Here is a 20,657-nt window from a genome sequence, read left to right on the forward strand (position 1 = left end):
TGTGTGTGTGTGTGTGTGTGTGTGTGTGTGTTTATACATATATTACACCTTCTTTATCCATTCACTCATCGATGGACATTTGGGCTGCTTGTATATCTTGTCTTTTGTAAAGAATGCTGCAGTGAACATGAGGGTGCATATATCTTTTCAAATTAATGTTTTCGTTTTCTGTGGATCAATACCCATAAGTGGAATTGTTGGATCATGCGATAGTCCTATTTTTCATTTTCAAGGAATCCCATATTGTTTTCCACAATGGCTGCACCAGTTTATCTTCCGATCAACAGGGCACAAGGGTACTCTTTTTTCTACTTCACCAACATTTGTTATTTCTAGTCTTTTTGATAAGTCATTCTAACAGGTGTGAGGTGATATCTCATTGTGGTTTTGATTTGCATTTCCCTGATGATTAATGATGTTGAGCATCTTTTCATGTGCCTGTAGGCCATCTGTATGTTTTCTTTGGAAAAATAGCTATTCAGATCTTGCCTATTTTTAATAATCATTTTCTATAATCAGGAAAAAAAACCACCTATTTGTTAAAAACACACTCATACAGGCTGGTGGTTCTTTTTTCTTTAAGATTTTATTTATTTATTTGAGAGAGAGAGGGAGAGAGAATGAGCAGGGGGAGAGGCAGAGGGAGATGGAGAAGCAGACTCCCTGCTGAGCAGGGAGCCTGATACAGGGCTCGATCCCAGGACCCTGAGATCATGTCCTGAGCCGAAGGCAGACGCTTAACCGACTGAGCCACCCAGGTGCCCCCAGGCTGATGGTTCTTGTCAAACATTAACGTTGATGATAATCCATCACCCATCTGTGGTTTTGAGGGTCAGTGAGCTAGCCTCTGGTTTGTGGCTTCAAGTCGATCATCGCCCTATTTTGTTTGTTTGTTAGTACCATAGTATCATGTATTGATCTTAGAAACAACTCCTGAAATGAGCTTGGGGACTTACTCTGTATAATGTACGTATAATTTACAGAAACTGGGACTGAATCTAAGATCTGAGTGTTCAGGAGATTGAGCAGGGTGTTAAGGTGTTCTTTTTGACTCTTCCATTCATCCCACTGACATCCTTGCTTCCTGAGTTCTACGAACCTTGACACCACTGGGTGTTTTTTTTCCCCTGCCAACTCTTTAAATGTTGGTGTGCCTTGGGTTTCTGTCCTCAGTTGACTTGTCACTCACCTTTCAGAACTTATCCAAAGTAGGTTTTCCCTCTCTATATTATAGTATCTTAGAGCAGTTAACATTGTGAGCTCAGAAACTAATTAGCTGTATTACCTTGGATAAGGTTAAATGTTAGTTTTTTTCTTGGTAGAACAGGGTGACTCATTCCTACGTCGTGGTGAGGATTAGCTGGGAGGTAAAGCGCTGATTACACTCAGTGCGTGAGGTGTGGGAGTTTCCTGTGAGGTTGCTTGCTGTGATGGGGATTATTCTGGCAGTGATCATGGTGGTGGTCCCAGGTAGGACAGAAGAGGCACCTGGAGTCATTCTATATTTCTTCCCTCCTCTTCCTCTCCTGCATCCAGTAGATTTTGAAATCCTATTGATACAACCTTTTTGAGGTTTTTCATTTTTCTTTTCCCATTTCTGGGAAATGATGCTTAGCACCTCTAATTTTGAGAGTAGTCACTGTCAGCTAACTGGTCTTCCTGTTTCCAGTCCATCCTCTTCACTGTAACCTGAATAATCATTGTAAAAATATAAAGCTGGTAATGACGTCATTTTGCCTAATCAGCCCCTTAGCAGCTCCTAGTTACCTAGAGTAGGGCTTGGCAAACTCCTCTAAAAGACCAGATAGTAAATATTTTAGGCATTGCCGGCCATATGGGCTCTGTTGCAGCTACTGAGCCCTGGCATTGCAGTGTAAAAACAGCCAGAGACAGTATGCACATGAATGAGCATGGCTGTGTTTCAATTAAACTTTATTTACGAAAACTGAAATTTGAATTTCATGCAGTTTCATACGTCACGAAATATTCTTTTGATTTTTTCCCAACCATTTAGAAACGTAACGACCATTTGTAGTTTGTGGGCCAAAGAAATAATAGGTGGCCAGCAGGGTCTGGCTCGCAGGTTGGAGTTTACCAACCCCCACGCAGAGGATAAAGTTTAAGCTCAACCCCCATCCAGAGGATAAAGTTTAAGCTCCTCAGCATGGCTGACAAGATCTCTTGTGATCTGCCCTGGTTCATTCCGCCAGCCTGATCTTTTATTATCTTCTCTTTACTACTTCTACTACTGCAACAAATGTGCCTGTTCATTCGCTTTTCACTGCCTATAATGAGCCCATTTCGATTTTGCTCTTTGTCCTGCTGTTCCCTTTGTCCTGCTTTGCCCAAGACATAATTCATCCCTACCTATCTTCCTCCTCCTCCTCCCGCTTCATCCATTCTCTACCTGTCAATAACCTGCTCCTCTTTTCAAGGTTCAGCTCAAGCAGTACCTGTACGGGGGTGTGATCTAAGCTGCCTGGGTCTGTATCTCTGCCCCTCCTGTCACTTGAGTGCTTTACTTCCTCATATCTCAATTTATCATGTGAAACAAAAAAAATTCATCATCACCTTCTGATCTGACTCCTAGGATTTTCTTTGTTAGAACCCAATGAGTTACCACATGTATGGCCTTGGGAACCATGTTCCACACAGTAACTGTGTGCTCTGTGTTTACTGTTGTTGTCATTGTTGGTTTCACTTTGAAGCCTTTGTTATGCTCCTCAAACAGAAAAGACTACAGCTGACCCTTGAACAACACGGGTTTGAACTGCATAGGCCCACTCGTATGCGGATTTTTTTTTTTTTTATTTATTTGTTTGACAGAGAGAGACAGCCAGCGTGAGAGAGAACACAAGCAGGAGGAGTGGGAGAGGAAGAAGCAGGCTCATATCGGAGGAGCCTGATGTGGGACTCGATCCCATAACGCCAGGATCACGCCCTGAGCCGAAGGCAGACGCTTAACCGCTGTGCCACCCAGGTGCCCCTCGTATGCGGATTTTTTCCCAATAAATACAGTACAGTATTGTAAATGTATTTTCTCTTCCTTATGCTTTCCTTAACATTTTTTTCTCTAGCTTACTGTATTGTGAGAATATAGTATATAATCACATAACATACAAAGTATGTGTTAATGGGCTGTTTATGTAATCAGTAAGGCTTCAGATCAACGGTAGGCTATTAGTAGTTAAGTTTTGGGGGAATCAAAAGTTACACATGGTTTTTTCAACTATGCAGGGGTCAGCGCCCCTACCCCCTGTGTTATTCAAGGGTCAACTGTATTTCTGTTGTCCCTTCTGTACTTTTTTTTTTTAAGATTTTATTTTTCAGTAATCTCCACACCCAATGTGGGACTCGAACTTACCCCGAGATCAAGAGTCACTTGCTTTACCAACTGAGCCAGCCAGGCGCCCCCCTTCTGTACCCTTTATAGACATCTGTCTTAGCACTTACAATACTGATGTAGCTCTAAATTAGCTCAGTGTATGGCACATAATGGGTACTCAGTAGATGTTAATGAGTGTGTGAAAGAAGAGAGACAGATCTTACCCTGACTTCAAGTAGATTTAAAAAAAAAATTCTCTTGTAAGTAACAGGACAAAAAGGGACCATAGAATATAAGCAGGTTCATTAAATCGAAAAGAATTTCAGGATTATCTCTTATACAATTGCTCTTTCCTGGTGTTGGGCTCATGTCTGTAGGGGAAAAAGAGATGCTGGCCACTTGTGAAATCTGGTGGTCCTCTGAGGGACTTGTTCCTGCTTTGTGCCCCTGCCAGTCCTTTATCTTACTTGTCTTACTGATAGTGGTTGTTTTTTGTTATTTTTTTTGGTTTTGGTTCAGTCCCCTCCCTGCTCTGGTGCAAGAAGCAACATGCTTCTTATCTGGAGTGTGAGTGTAGAGCTGTGTGACGAGCACAGAGCCATGTCTTAGGGAGACTGCCAAGGATTCAAAGAGTTATTAGAGAAAACAGACCAGCTACAGAGCCACAGGGTTCAGAAAGACAGAGATAAGGGCCCAGGACCTAGGCAGAACGGAAAGGATGTGAGAACAAGCGGCCAAAGCCCTTGGCTGGTGAACAAGGATTTTGTTGCCTGTGCAGGGACAGTTAGTGTAAGGCCCTGGACAAAATGTGACTTTCAGGCACCTTATAGCCTCTGGAGTTAGAAGGAGGCAGGAGGATTTTTGTATGTGAAGTCCACATACTGGGTGGAGTTCCTCTGGAGTCCAGCTCTTCCGTCTCACCTTCTGTACTTGCTGTGATGGAAACGGGCTGGGGCCTTGTTCAACAGATGCGGGTCATCACAGGCCTGCATTGGGTATCTGTTGAGGTAATGGATACAGAAGCATCTTGTGAAGTTGCTAATGTAACATACAATTTTAAAATTTCTCTATAAATCTCCTTTCTATTGGAAAACACTTGCGTTTTGCTTAATCGTAGTTTCTTACTGAAATTCATTTCGTTTTCATGCTTTTTGGGGCAGTGGGAGATTCTGCACGTGGGAGGTACATTCTGGTATAGCCTTGTATTCGAACTTAATGCTGAGACCTTTTCAGCAAATGAAGCAGTTAGCTTTATAAGTTGAATCAAGTTATTTTTATATTGTATGTGTTTTTTGCCCACTGGGGTATAAACTTCTTCAAGGAAGAGGTATAATGCTTGCCCATATGAGGGACTCTGTAGATCTTTGTGAAATGGCCAGATCTAAAAATGTTCTGTGCTAGAGCTGTTAAAATTTCAACCCTGCCCTTTTCTTGTGAAAAATATCTCCTTAGATGTGTACCTCTATTGGTAAGACTTCTGCAATTCTGTGCAAGAGGATTAGCAAGCATTGCAGGCAAGGGCAAACATTTCAAGGAGAAACATTACAAATATTCTTGCTTTCAGGCTAGACATAATATCGTGCCATAGCTACGCATTATAAAACCATTTCTTTTTGAAGCTGATTCACTGGACCAATAATTTGAAATTCAGTTTGATGTTAGAGGTTTCTTTTTTTTAATTTAAAATGACTGGTATTGGTCCACTAGGCTGGCAAATTATATAAGTCATAAGAAATGAAAAAGCTTTGTTTATAGTCTAGTGCTCAGTTACAAACAAATAGTAACTTGAAGACTCCTAAACAGCATTGTTGAAGTTTTAAAAAGTCTTGTATCTATTTAGGGCTTCTATATAAGTTGACCAGAAACAGCTTATTCAAAGAACTAAATATGAATTATTCCTTAAAAAAGGAGACAAGGGTGAGGTGAGATTGGAGTGGACAGAATTTCCAGGTGGCCTTCAAGATTCCCAGCAGATGTATACACACCTTTTCCCAGTTACTCAGTGAAATATTAATTTAGTGCTGCTGTGAAGGGACATTGCAGATGTAATTAAGGTCCCAAACTAGTTGACCTTAAAATATGGAGATCATCCAGGTGGGCTTTACTAATCACAGGAGTCATGGCAATCTGGCCTAGAGGTCAGAGACTGGGAAGTCAAACAGATTTGAAGCTCAAGAAGGTTTTGACATGGAGTCCTTTTTTGCTGGTTTTACAGATAGAGGAGTCCATGTGCCAAGGAATGTGAATGGCCTGTAGGATCTGAGAGGGACCCATGTCTGGCAGCCAACAAGGAAAGAGGGGCATCAGTCCTACAACTGCAAGGAACTGAGTTCTGTTAACAATAAGAATGTGGTTGAAAACACATCCCCACGCACCTGCGTGGAAGCATCTGCCTTCGGCTCAGGTCATAATCCCAGAGTCCCAGGATCAAGTCCTGCATTGGGCTTCTCACTCAGTGGGGAGTCTGCTTCTCCCTCTGACCCTCTGCCTTTTCATGCTCAGTCTCTCTCTCTCTCAAATAAATGAATAAAATCTTAAAAAAAAAGAAAAAGAAAAAGAAAACACATTCTCTCATCCCCCGGCCGCCAAAGGGGAAGTTAGCACCACTGACACCTTAGTTCCAGATTTATCGTGCTCTGAGCAGATAAGCCGGTCATGCTGAGCTAGATAGACTTCTAACCTACAGGACTTTGAATTAATGGATGGGTATTGCTTTAAGCCACTGAGTTTGTGCTAACTAATTATTCAGCAATAGAAAATAAATACGAGACCCCACTTAGGACTCCTTTGGATTGCTGTAGTAGCCCATTAACTGTTATTAACTATTAACTGTTCTATTAACTGTTAACTATTCTCTCTGGTTCTAAACTAATGTTACTCACACTATCTGTGGTGAAGAAACCATTTTTAAAATTTCAGTGTGTTGTGGACCAATGCTGTGGCAGATTGAGTCTTACAAAGGTGGCTACAGAAATCTCTCCCATCCCACATCCCCTTTCTCCACTCCCCCAAACAGAAGATGACCATTTCTCCTCCACTTGAAGCTGAGTGGACCTTAAAGACTGGCTTGTAACCATTTAGAATGTAGTGGAAGTGACACTAGAAAAGCTCTGGCAGTTTCTACCTCTAGGTCTAGGAATGCTCCCTCTTGGCACCCCGCTGCCATGCTGTGAGAGGCCAGGCCACTTGGAGATGGCAGCAGCAGGTGATCCAATGGGCAGAATTAACTGAGCCTTCCTTGAGTCACCCCTTGTGACATGTGAGCAAAGAAGCCTGCAGATGCTTCCAGCCCCCCAACTGTTCTAGTCACCCCCAGCTTTTGTGTCTTCCCAGCTGACCTCAGGGAACGGGCATCAGGGAACAAGGACAGGTCATCCTCAGCATGCCCTGTCCAAATCCATGACCCAAAGAATTCACTAGCGTCATATGCAATTATTGCTTTAGGACACTAAGTTTGGGGCAGTTTGTTATGTGGCAACAGATAACCGGAATACACATTTTTATAGGATATTATAAAAGTGAAATGTAGAAAAGGCACTCAGAATATAAGCAGAGTCATGCAATATCACTTCCATACTACACTGTTGGTCAAAGCTGTTACAAACCTGCCCAGACTCACGGCGAGAGGACACAGATCCTATGTCTCAGGAGAGTCAAAGAATTTGGGAGCCACAAAACAAAACAAAACACCCCAAACAAATAAAAAACAGAAAAACTTTTAATATTGAAATAATTTTAGGCTTCCAGAACAGTGATAAAAGTAGTACAAAGAATTTCTATATGCCTTTCAGCCAGCTTCTACTAATGTTAACATCTTATAGAACCATAACCCTGTTATCCAAACCAGGAAATTCACATTGATACAAGAGTATCAACCAATCTGCAGATCTTATTTGAGTTTTGCCGGTTTTTGCCACTTTTTCAAGTCCTGGGGTCTGATCTGATTGCATTTGGTCTTCTTCTCTCTAGTAGGAGTCCCCCCAAGTCGGGGACAGCTCCTCACTCTTTCTTGTCTTTCATGGCTTTAACACTTTAGAAGTACACTGGGAAGATACTTTGTAAGATGCCACTCAGTTTGAGTTAGGCATTTTTTCATGATTAGATTGAGGTTTGTAGTTTTGGCACAAGTACGTTAGAAGCGATGGTGTGTCTTCCTCAGTGAACGATATCAGGGCGTATGTGATGTCATTGTCTTATTTCTGGGGATGTGAAATGTGCTCCGTTGGTTAAGGTGGTGTCTGCCGTGTTTCTCCACTGCACTTTTGTTTGTGGGGAACTATTTTGAGGCCGTGAGTATGTCCTGTTTTTCATCATATTTTGGTGGAGTCATGTTTTAAACTGCTTCGAAGTTCAAATTTCTTATCATTAGACCCAACAGACAGAAGCTTAATCTTTCAAATTTGGGTAGTTGTCCTGTCACAGACCTGTGACAGTTTGCAGGCTGGCTTCGGTCTGCATACCATTCTTTGAGTAGGAATGTTCTGGACTATACTCCTGGTCATTTCTTGCATTACTGTCAGATTGGAGTTTAACAGCAAATCCTACTATGTCATTCTTCTGCTTAAAATCCTTCATAAACTCCCTGTAACCTGTAGGTAAAACCCAGACTTCTTGGCATGGCATTCAAGGTCACGTCATTCTCCTCCATCTTTCACATTGTCCTTTTACTACTTCTGCTCACCCTCTCCGTGTAGGTGCGCTTCACTTTAAATGGCCAATTCTTTCAATGCTCATGAACACCTCTTCTCCCAGTCTGGGCTCGCTGCGTTTTCCCCAGGTCGGTTCCCTTATCTGCGCTAGAAGTTAATTCTGTTTGTATGCTGTTCAGTGTGTCTCTTAAGCCATTTGACTACCAAGTTTGAAGGCACAGATTTTGAGTTCTTAAGATTAGCCCATGGCAGATGCTCAATAGGGTTGGTCATAATTTGAGTACTGAGATAGTTTTCAGGAAGAAAAATCTCCAGCACTAAGTAAGATCTCTGTGACAACTTGGATTGCTGAAATGCAGAGACAGTAGATGGAAAAGCCCTTGGGGGTGGGATGGGCAGTGTTCCCAATGGGCCGACTGCGAAGATGGGGGGTCTCCACTTCTGGTGCTTGCTTTCTGCATATTGTCTCCACCTATGTGGGCAGATAAAAACTTCAAGCAAGCAAACGTGACAGTACAGCTCTGCAACCAAACCCAGTGTCTTAGACCTATTTAATTACTGTCGCAGCTGTTTTCTTTGTCTTGCAAACCTGAGCCCAGAGCCAGGAGAGATCCTTTCCTTCCCCTCCCTGGACCTCCTCCTCCCGGCTCCTCTTTTCTGTGAATAAATAGCAGTACGGTAGGGTACGTCAAGGGACTTCATTTAGTTATTTTTAGTTCTTGTTCTTGGTTCATCCTAAGATAGTCTTTATGTTTCAAAGGAAAGTTAAAAAAATGTTAACAGTGGTTTGAAATTAAGCCCAACTTACTTCTGTAGCTCTCTGAACAGAAGCAGAGGAATCTCCCTGTTCCTACTTTTCCTACCTAAATTGCATTTAGTCATTTATATCTAACTGTTGCTAGACTTTATATTTAGTCTGAATTGTCAAGGATCAGTAAATAAAACTTTTAAAAAGTTTCCCAAAACTGGGGCGCCTGGGTGGCTCAGTTGGTTAAGTGTCTGGCTTTGGCTCAGGTCATGATCCCAGGGTCCTGGGATCCAGCCCCTGCTCATGGGGGGGTCTGCCTCTCCCCTTCCCTCTTCTCCACCACTCCCACCACTGGTACACATTCTCTCTCAAATAAAAAAAAATCTTTACAAAAACAAAAGTTTCCCAACACTAAGGGTGACAATTACTTTAGGTATGGGAGGGAGTTAGAATGGCAAATAATGTATCCTAAAGATGTTAAGTTTATTCAAAATTTTCTAATTCAAACAGCACCCTCTTTGTTAATAATATAAACCACAGATATAGAAAATCCCAGTGAATCTTCTGAATCAAAATTTTGTAAGGAAAACTCTTTTTTTTTTTTTAAAGATTTTATTTATTTGACAGAGACAGCAAGAGAGGGAACACAAGCAGGGGGAGTGGCAGAGGGAGAAGCAGGCTTCCTGCTGAGCAGAGAGCCTGATGAGGGGCTCGATCCCAGGACCCTGGGGTCATGACCTGAGCTGAAGGCAGAAGCTTAACGGCTGAGCCACCCAGGCACCTCTGGAAAACTCTTTAACCACATACAGTCTATTATTAAGTTGTGCTGTTAAGGGGAAGAAACAAAACAAAGAAGACCTCCCCCTCAAAAAAAACCCACAAAAAAAACAAAAAAAAAGCCTGTATCAAGTGGTCCTATGAACTACATTTGGGGAGGGCAGTATATTTCAGTTTTCATCTGGAATTACTTAAAAACAGTGTGCTTGGATCATTAACATAAAGAAAAGTATACTGTGATGTAGTTAATATCTTTGCAGTCCTTTGAAGATTAGGGTTAATTTCAGAAAGATCTCTTTTTGTTTGTTTTTGGCTTAAAAAGAATCCAGATTAATCTTTTTACTTCCTGTCCTCCAGGCTGTCCATAAACCATAGAAATTTTATTATTTTAGAATGTAGGATATAACAGGCTCATGTAGTAAAATGATACTGGTGATTTAAAATCATGGTGGCCAACTGCTGAACAGAGCCCAAAAATAAGATAGCCTTTTACAAAAGTCTACTCTGACGATTTAAGACTTACTGCCCAAACAATTCCCTGAGATTCAGCCACATCGGCTTTCTTTGGAGGTAAGCCTCGTCCTCCCCGGTCTACAGAGGCCTGAGCGCCAGGGCTGCTCTTCAGAGTACAAATCAAAGGAAGAGAGCCCCGAGAAGATTGCTCCGTTACTCAGAGCACATTAAGGGTTTGATCACTGGAGACCTGAGCCACTAATTGGGCCTATAGTGGTATGAGAGGAGGTGCTTAAAATAAGGAGACAGATTTTTAAAAATCAAAGAGCATATGGAAGGCAAATATTGTCTCGAAAGCAATCTAAAATCTCTGGGTTTCAGATGTCTAACTATGACCCACATAAGAAAAATGCATTTACATCACTACCCAGTATGCATCTATAGGCCTAAAACTGAAACAAAAATGTCATGGAACCATACTATGTGTGACAGCTTTGGAGAGTCTCCATTTTATTATTTTTAATTAAGAAAATGCTAGTCAGGGCGCCTGGGTGGCTCACTCGGTTGAGCGTCTGCCTTTGGCTCAGGTCATGATCTCAGGGCCCTGGGCTCAAGCTCCGAGTCGGGCTCTCTGTTCAGCGGGGAGCCTACTTCTTCTCCCTCTGCCTCTCCCCACTGCTCATGTGCTCTCTCTCTCTGTCTCTGCTCTCTCTCTCTCAAATGAATAAATAAAATCTTAAAAAAAAAAAAAAGAAAATGCTAGTCAATACCCAGTGAACTCATGTCATTGCCCACATATTGGCCATTTCCCACAGTCTGGAAGAACACTGTCTGAGATCAGTGTAAACATTTGAAGTTACCCTTGTTCTGTACTTGCTTTAGAGTTTTTGGTTTTTTGGGGTTTTTTTGAATTTACATTTAGTTCATGAGTCGCAGAAAATGTCGTAGAAATGTTGTGGTTTTTTGTTTTTTGTTTTTTGTTTTTTTTAAACTAAAAGTGCTTTTATTTAGCACAATCTCCCTTTTTATTTACCAGGCATGGTTCTGAATCATGTCCGTCCAATCAGGAAACAACAACTGTTATGGTTGGTGGTATTCAGAAAAATGTGAGGCCTGGAATGCTAGAACTGGAGTTGAAGAGGCCTGAAGAGGTAGGCCAGGCCAGCCTGCTTCTCGTGCAGAAGCCTGGAGAAGGACTAGTTGTAATTCATCAGAATGAATTATAGTAGTTTCTATAGTCACGTCCTAGCAGTAGAGTATATTTAAAAATACTGTCACGAGGGCACTGGTGTTGTGAGTGGATGCTTTTGGATCTTAATGTTGGGGGAGAATGTAGAAGCAGCTCTCACTTCTGGGTACCATTGGAGAAGTGGGGCCCATACCCCTGGGACTTTTTTGGCTTGGGCGCTAGGGCAACTCTCAGATGTATGTGTTTGGTTATTTCAGCCTGGGCCTAAGCAGAGTATATATCATAGAAATTTAAAAAGATCAATTAGGGAAAGGGATGGTCAACATCTCGGGAGCTGAGGAAGAAGCCTGGGAATGTGCTGGCCTGAGGTCGTGCTCTGTCTTGAGTCTGTGCATTTCCCATCGTGCCCAGACACGGTGTGGGAAGGTTTGGCTTTGCATCTGAGCTTTCAGTTGCCCAAGAAAGTGAAAAAATAAATTTAATGTTTGTAATATTTGTAAACTTAATATTTGTAAATTAATATTTGTAGTCAAAACCTCATCCCCTAAGATATTGAAACTACAGAAGTAATCACGTTTATTTCTGCTAGATTCCGAGGGGCTTTCTAAGTGCTCGCTCCAGTCTTTGGGACTCCTCTCCGTACCTCACTTTCCCTTAACACATATGTATAAACACTGTGGTCTCTCTTTGGCAAGTCTTGTAGGCTTTTCTTTTATTAGCGTATTATCATAGACGAACAAGCTCTAGGGAGGCCGGATGATAAATTCCCTTCCTATCCACCTGGCATTTTCTGTGAAATAGACAAACTGTAATACCCACAACGAAGGCAGCATGCTTGTCTTAAGTGCTGTCGTTTATCATATAAAGTCAACGCTAATAAAATGAAGGAATCTGATTTACTTTTAAAACGGAATCAGGAATCAGCAAATTATAGCTTATGGGCCAACTATGGCACATACCTGTTTTTGTAAATAAAATTTTATTGGAACACAGCCATGCCTATTCATTTATGTATAATTTATGCCTGCTTTTACATTATAGTGACAGAGGTAAGTAGTTGCTGTAGACACTGTGTGGCCCACCAAAGCCTAAAATCTTTGCCATCTCACCCCTTATAAGAAACAGTTGACTGCTCTGGACTGAAGGAATATTTAGAGACTGAAGTATTGTTTTTAGTAAGAATGGTTGAGACTCTTTTCTCTTAAATGGTGTGAAAAAAATCTTGTCACAATAGATAATAATTCATAACTAGTTTTGATGAGGGAAAATTCCCAAAGTCTATTGGGTAATTGGGGTCTACTCTTTTTTTTTTAAAGTAAGAGATTAAAAATCATTATACAGTCATTCATTAATGCTGGGAAGATAGTTAATGAAGCATATATGAAAGATTATGTGTGGCTCGCTTATAATTTAATTGTGCAGTGAGGGCTGGTCACATGATTTCGGCTGGCATTGCCTAGTCTCATAGTCTTTAAAATAATTGTGAATTTTAATTAATTTTTACATTTATAAATGTCAATCTATTTGAGATTATGCTTGCTACAGATCAATAACGCTAAGCTAATAGTCACTTGCAAAGAGCCCCATATTTCTTGTATTTAATAAGTGTAGTTCAGTATGTTAAAAATGAGTATTTAATCATCTGTTTCGCAGTCACAGAATTTAAGCTATAAAACATGGGGCCGTGTTGCTCCCGATCAGGGCGGTTTAAATATGAGTTTTCTAATGTGTGCTCATCTTTTTATTTTTATTTTTTTAACAGACTTGTGGAAGAGAGCAAACTGATCCCACTCATTTTCGAAGTAATTCTGGTAAGAAGGGAAATGTGTCTCTGAAATTCAAGTGACGTTTAAAAAATTTTAAGGTTTCAACCATGTTGTGGGATTGCGTTCTAACCCTTACTCTGTCCAGAAGGATTCTGTGCCCTTCATCATCTCACTTCACTGGGCCTCAGTTTCTCTATCTGAACTCTTGTCCAGCTCTGAAATTGTATGGGACACGGCTTAATGACCTGTCCTCTTTTTGCAAAGCCTTCATCTGGGATTGGTTTGTGGAGGAAGGGCAGAGGGATGACCACTGCACTTCAGTATGAATTTTCTGATGCTCGGTCTGAAACCCTCTGACTTGGTGATCATTGGGTCTGATCAGCAGTTTGTGCCCATGGCCAGAAAGTTACGTTCTTCCAAATGTGCAATAGCTTAACTTCCGTACATCATTCTTTTCTATTCATAGAATGCTACTCCACTGGAAACCGTCTGTTAAAACCTTTCTTCTATGGCTCCTATGTGTAGAGAGTAAAATGGGGTTGCAGAGTTGACTTTCCTCACTTCTGATAAATCCCTACTTATACCTGTCTTTAGGCAGGTTTGAGAAGTAAGCTGAAAGTTGAGTTGGAACTTAGAGCAACAGAGTGCCCTTAGCTGAAGAAATATTCTCTTATAACTGAGTTGGCTTTCCCCTTTCACTAAAAACTTTCCTTATATGACTAACTGACAGCATAAGGGACAAAGGCGGGGACAGCTCCCCAGCCAGCTCAGCCTAACCTACCTTGGTCTCCAATGGAGCAGTAACTCTAGTCTGATAACTATATGCATGGAAAATTAGCTTTCTCTGATCATCCTAAAATATTGATCTACAAGTTGTTTGTGTGATGGTATGGCTAAATGGTGAAAACATTATTTTTCTTAGCTGCAAGGTGAACCTTTTCCTTCTAGGAAAGTGGGTTGTGTTTGCTGAGCTATGTGGTTTGGACGGGGACAAGAGGTGGCAGTGGGTGGTATTCCCAAAGAATGCTCCAGTGACAAGATGACACAGAGCTGCCATGCTGGGGAATGTGCAAGGTTGGAGGCTGGATTGAATAGCTTTGAATAGTAAGGGGATTTTATAAGCAGTGTCTGGAGAGGAAATAGAGAAGATGGGAGGAGACCCATGGAGATGGAGTGCTGTCTGATGGGGATTTTAAACTTGCTAAGTGGCCTGTGTGTCTCCCCATCTTCAGTGAGGGTAGATGTGGCTTGCTAATTTGTTGCAGCGTTGGATCTGTTTTGGAGGACAGTGGGTTCAGTAAACTCTGGGCTCTGGGTTTGGTGGGGCACGGGGCACAAGCCAAAGCCGTCCAAACAGCCACATCAGGCTTGCATTTGAGGAGACCAGTGTTGAAGACACGGAGAGCGCTCTAGAGCTAGAACAGGCCTTAAAGGGGGTTGTGACTCATTCCCTTGCTGTGGCAGGAGTGTTTCTAACCTGTCGGGGTCGGGACAGCTCCTTTTGTGACTGAGAAAAAGTTCTCGTCCTATCCTTTGGCAACCACTTCAGGGTCTCAAATCTTGTACATAAGAAATTCCTTCTTGAAGATTACCAAAATCCCTCTGTGCTTGATGAATCTTTGTATAATGACCACCTAGGAAGGTTTCATATCTTTTTTTTTGAAGATTTTATTTTTGAGAGAGAGAGAGAGAGAGGGAGCTCAGGTGTGCACACAAGCGCAGTAGTGGAGGGGAAGGGCAGAGGGAGAAGCATACTCCCTGCGGAGCTGGGAGCCTGATGCGGGGCTCGATCCCAGGACTCTGGTCCTGGGGTCATGACCTGAGCTGAAGGCAGAGCTTAACCGACTGAGTCACCCAGGTGTCCGAATGGCTTCATATCTTACAAACCACAGAGAATGTTTCATTGATTGATGCCATGATTTAGACCTTTGTCATATGTTGGAGCTGTCATAGAGAGTGGGTAGAGACGATGTCTACTCTCCCTCTTCTAAAAAAAAAAAAAGTAAAAAAAAAAAAAACAAACCAGTTGGAAATCACTGCTTTTGGGGACAGGACATTGATGTCCTTGAAGAACATTATTAAATCCCTTTTCTACTTTTATCTTTCTTGAGTTTAATAATCTCAACTTTTTCCCTCTGTATAAATACATTTTTTAATCAGTGAAATGTCTTTGTAGCAGCTATCCTGTGAACAATTACCTTGTCCTTTCTAAATTTTTGTCACAGAGCAAGACATAATATAGCATTTTAGTGATTCTATGATGCACCTTTTTTTCCCCTTCAGATTTTAACATTTCTGAAACTGGGATGTACTTTCCAAATCAATGGCGTTTTACAGTTGCTTTCAGCCAGGTGACCTGGTTGTCATTGCCTTAACCAATTCATTTCACTTTTATTTTTCTTTTTATAAGTGCCCAAGAGTGATGCATTATAAAAATATATGTCTGAATATGTCTAAAAGAGCTCTTTCAATAAAAATAAAATGAACTTTCTAAGTAATAAGAAATCATGTCATAGTTTAATTGACAGCATTTTTCTTACTTAGGGCTTAATAAAATAATGATTCATCTTAGAACTGAGGGAGTCCTAGTTTCAGAGAAACACAGTATATACTTCAGTTGGGTTTGGTTTCTAAGCTCAAGGGCCTGTGTGGTTTCCACATACATGTAGCAGCTTCTTGGCAACAGTTTGATCAGAAAAGACATAATGAAAAATTGTACAGGGTCCTGCGTATTGGCTACTGTTTGTCTTCTAGCCACCCATTAAAAAAGCAAAAGCTGGAGGTTCACTATGGCCTCCTGATGACTTTTTTCTCTCCTCTTAGCCCAGAACTGTTTTCCAGCTTCTTTTGGTGTACTTAAAGCGTGATACAGGCTTTATAACTTCCTCCTTTCCTAGAGGTCCTCATACAATGTGCTCTTACCAGCAGTCCGTCCTCTCCTATGTGTTTTTTTCAGTAAGAAAACAAATGTTTCTCTTCTGATGGGCAGGAACTGCAGGCAGCTTCTGTGTCTTTTCTGTGGGCCTGGAGGGAAGTGAAGATGAAAGAAGGAGAACTGTGCATTTTATGTCCTATTTTTTAAAAATCTTAAGAAAAGCAGGTAGAACAAAGAACTTTAAGTATGAATCAAACTGGCCAAGAGATAGTACAAAGCTGTCGTAATCAAAACAGTATGGTACCATCATAAAAATAGACACATAGATCAGTGGAACAGAATAGAAAGCCCAGAAATAAATCCATGCTTTTATGGTCAATCTATGGCAAGAGAGGCAAGAACATGCAATAGGGGTAAAACAGTCTCTTCAACAAATGGTGTTGGGAAAATTGGACAGCTACATGCAAAGGAATGAAACTGGACCACTATCTTATACCATACACAAAAATAAACGCAAAATGGATGAAAGACCTGTGAGACTTGAAACCATAAAATTCTTAGAAGAGAACACAGGCAGTAATTTCTCTGACATCAGCCATAGCAACATTTTTCTAGATATGTCTTCTCAAGCAAGTGAAACAAAAGCAAAAATAAACTACTGGGACTACACCAAAATAAAAAGCTTTGCACAGGAACAGAAACCACCAATAAAACAGAAAGGCAACCTACTGAAAGGGAGAAGATATTTGCAAATCATATATCTGATAAGGGGTTAATACTCAAAATATATAAAGAACTTATTCAACTCAACACCAAAGAAACCAAACAATCCAATTAAAAAAATGGGGAGAGGACCTGAACAGACATTTCTCCAAGAAGATATACAGATGGCCAACAGACACATGAAAAGATGCTCAATATCATTAATAATCAGGGAAATGCAAATCAAAACCACTATGAGTTATCACCTCCCACCTGTGTCAGAACAGCAAGAATGAAAAGAACAAGTGTTGGCAAGGATGTGGAGAAAGAAGATCCTTCATGCACTGTTGGAGGAAATGTAAATTGGTGCAGCCGCTGTGGAAAACAGTATAGAGATTCCTCAAAAAAATTAACAATAGAAATACCATGTGATCCAGTAATTCCTCTAATTGGTATTTACCCAAAATAAAAAGAAAACCCTTTGAAAAGATACATGCATCCCTATGTTTATTGAAGCATTATTTACAATAGCCAAGATGTGGAAGCAACCCAAGTGTCAAGTGATAGATGAATGGATAATGAACACACACACACACACACACACACACACACACACACACAGAGGAATATTACCTAGTCATAGAAAGGATGAGATCTTGCCATTTGCAACAACATGGATGGAGCTAGACAATATTATGCTAAGTGAGATAAGTCAGAGAAAGACTAATACCATATGATTCCATTTCTTTGTGGAATAAAAAACAAAACAAATGAATAAACAAAAAGAATCAGATCTATAAATACAGAAGACAAACTGATGGTTGCCAGGGGTGAGGGGGATGGGCAAGATGGGTGAAGGGGAGTGGGTGGTACAGGCTTCCAGTTACGGACTAAAGAAGTCATGAGAATAAAAGGCACGGACAGCATAAGGAACATGGTCAGTGGTAATCAAATAGTGTTGTATGTAGCGGAGGATACTGGTCAAATCACTGTGTTGTACACCTGAAACGAATGTAACATTGTATGTCAAGAACACTAAAAAAACCACAACCGGTTAAAGATATACCAATTGAGAGTAGTTTTTATGGTTTGGAAAAAGAGCCCAATCTCCCAGTCCTAAGTGCCTCCTCAGGAGCACAGTGCCCCCTCCCGTCTGGACGGCTAACCGTCTGGGCCCTCTGGATCCATCATACAGGAAGAAGGATGTGCAAGCACATAACTGGACAGTAGTGTAGGAGCTTTATGGAGGGAGGGAGAGAATGCTGTGGATCCCAGGGGTGGAAGGGACCCACCGCTCATTGCAAGGAGAGGAGTCTCACAGAAGAAATAACCTTTGAATGTGGCCTTGAGGGAGTTGCCATGAGGAGAGGGGGCATTCCAGCGTGGGGGATGGTGAGTACTTAGCTGTGCCTGGACCAGAGACCGTGAAGAAATGCAGGAAGTGAGGCTGGAGGGTAGTTTGGGCACAGATCCTGCAGGCTTTATATTGTGGCGGTTTCATATTTGTTTGGCTTTGCAAATAATTGATGCTTTTCAAAATCAGATAGTATCCTCTACTTAGGAAAAAGAAAATCTTTTGGAGCCTCTAGCTGCAAGGGCTGTGTGCACCGAGGAGGTAGACTGCTTAGCCAGAGGTTAGGACTTGGAGAGAATCAGGCTTAGGGTCATGGGATTATATGGAAAGCTTGAGACTGGTTGAGGGCTGGATTCTGTGAGTTCTCTGCAAATCTCCATCAGCGAGGCTTTTGAAATCAGCCACAGGGAAAGTGAGGGAAGGAGACATAAACCACAGGGCAGGTCTCAGAGGTTTGATCTAAGGGCCTGGGACTTCCAACACCACATTCAGGCCAGAGAGCAGGCAGAATGTTTTTAATCCTGGGATCCGGCTGCAAGTGTCCCAGCTCTTGGCAGGCTAAGCGGGTAGGGAAAGCCAGGTAGCTGATTGCTTACAAAAAGGGAGCTGTCGCAGCAGCTGGGTGCTGCTTCCCTGGCAGGACCAACCTGGCCTCGCAAGGCAGCTGTGTTGAGTGGGGACTGGCGGCTCAGGCAGTGTGCTTGGATTAAGCTAAATAGATTCTTCTGCATGGTCTTGAGGGTGTAGCATGCTGAGGCAGCCTGGACCTGTGTATCAAATGTGGGTTCTTAAGAACGGGAGCCATCAGAGGGACCCTGGGGCTTGGTTTCCAGTGCAGAGTTGCCCGTGGAGCAGAATGGAAGGCATTTTTCTTCCCCCTTTGCCACTTTCCAAAGAGTAGAAGTTACTTTTAAATCAGAAACTAATGATGGTATGGTATGGTGACTAACTTAACATAATAAAAAAATTTTTTTAAAAATAAAGAAAGAATAAATGTGTCCTAAGTATGAATTTGGATGAATCAGCCTTTGGATTTTGCTATAACTCTAATCTCTCTTCATTTTATTTTAGTGGTTTATGCTTTAGCCTACTTCAGTAAATCATTTTGATACCAAGTAATATAGGCAAACTGTATTTTATTGGAAAAAAATCTTTATTCATGGCAGATTTTCCAGTATGTGCCAAAATATCGCTGTCATGATAGTTTATGTGTCTGTTTCCAAACAAAGAGCAATTTCAGTGGCAAATGTTAACAATAAAAATGGGATTAGCAATACACTAGTTTGACAATTATATTGTTTTAACAATCTTGAGGATAGCAGCTGAAGCAACCTCGAGTAAATCTTTCAAGTCAACGGTATCTTTAGAAAAGAGTCTCTTTATGGACCCTTGTAGCCTGAAGGATTTAATCATGGAGACACCAACACAGTCCAGACTGGCAGCCACGTTACATTTAAGGAATGTTTTCAGTCCTGTGCATTCGTCAGGCTTTTAAAATTACTTTGCTCTTTTCTAGTTGCAACCCATCTGATGTGAATTGGTTCTCTTAGGGTATGTTAAAATGACAAGTTCCTTATAAGATTAAGAATCTGCACACTTGTGTCCAATATGCCATGAATATGATTCTGCTGTGCACATAGGCATGAATTTCTAAAGTAGCAAACAAGATTTGATTAAAATTTCAAATGCTTGACTTACGAAGATCCTTTCAAAGTTATACAAAGAGTACTCACTGGATGTAAGAGAAATCTGTTTCTTCAACCTACATGAATACCTATTCAGGATTTCTGTAGATTGCAGAATGGAACTGTATAACCCGACTGCTATTGTATACAAGACGATTTTACACACACTACTCACACACTGTTATTAAAGTATGTGCTTTCAGGTGGGTTTTTTTTTTTTTTTCTGTGAGGGGGAGGAGATGGATATGCATGGATCTGCTCTTGGTAGCTTATGTCATCAATTTGTATTTGCAAAATAGGTCTCTAGGGCAACAGTGCAGTCTACTGATGCTGGATTAAATGTAGTGAAGTTACCCATTCCGCTCCTGAACACGTGACTAATCTGATCGGTGTCCTGTTATCTGGTTAGCCAAATAAAGGGGTTGAAGCTTAATAAAATAAACTTATATCAGCAAACTTGGCGTAAAGCACAACTAGTTTCTGCATAATTAGCCCAATTGGTTTGAAAGAAGATGGACTTTATTAAGATAAAAACCACATAGTGTGTCCACTGAAAAAAATGCTAAAGTAGAGCTGAGGATATCTTTGGTCAATCACAGGGCACACACTGGGAATGTATTACCTATGGCCTCTGCTGAGCCAGTGGAATCCTGAGTTTTATCTTCATCTCTTGTTTCTAGTTAGTTCTGCTCTAGATTCTGGGCTTCACTTTGAGGAAGCAGTATTCCTTCTTCCTTCTCTCTAAGGAGACAGTCTAGTTAAAAAGCATAGAAATAGACAAATGATATGTACTCCCTAGGAGTGTAGCTTTTGCATTTTTTGGTTTTTACTCTTAATTGGTTGTGGAATTAGACTTGCAAAGAGAATGAGGGTAAGCTAGGGCACCCTGCACTTCTCAGTGTGGTAGCCAGTAGCCACACAGAGTACTGAACACAGATGTGCTCTAAGTGTCAAATAAGGGATTAAAAAAAAAAAGTTAAGTAGCTGATTAATTTTCTAATATTGATTATATGTTAAAATAATATTTTGGCTATATTGGGCTAAGTGAAGTATCATTAAATTAATTTCATCTGTTTCTTTTTGTTTATTGCAGCTTCTAGAACATTTCAGACATGTGGTTTGCATTCTATTCCT

The 20,657-nt window shown here is 41.1% G+C and overlaps 1 protein-coding gene across 4 annotated transcripts in view; it reads left to right on the forward strand.

Moving 5' to 3' along the window:
* Nucleotides 1-20,657, forward strand: part of ULK4 (unc-51 like kinase 4) — a 596,079-nt gene that overhangs the window by 250,556 nt on the left and 324,866 nt on the right. For all 4 annotated transcript variants that reach the window (XM_040636925.1, XM_040636927.1, XM_040636926.1 and 1 more), the window contains one exon: nt 12,904-12,952. In XM_040636925.1, coding sequence (XP_040492859.1) covers nt 12,904-12,952 — 49 coding nt within the window. The remainder of the gene's footprint in view (nt 1-12,903; nt 12,953-20,657) is intronic.

Source organism: Ursus maritimus, unplaced genomic scaffold (genome assembly GCF_017311325.1).
Source record: "Ursus maritimus isolate PB19 unplaced genomic scaffold, ASM1731132v1 scaffold_20, whole genome shotgun sequence".
Taxonomy (NCBI): Eukaryota; Metazoa; Chordata; class Mammalia; order Carnivora; family Ursidae; genus Ursus; species Ursus maritimus.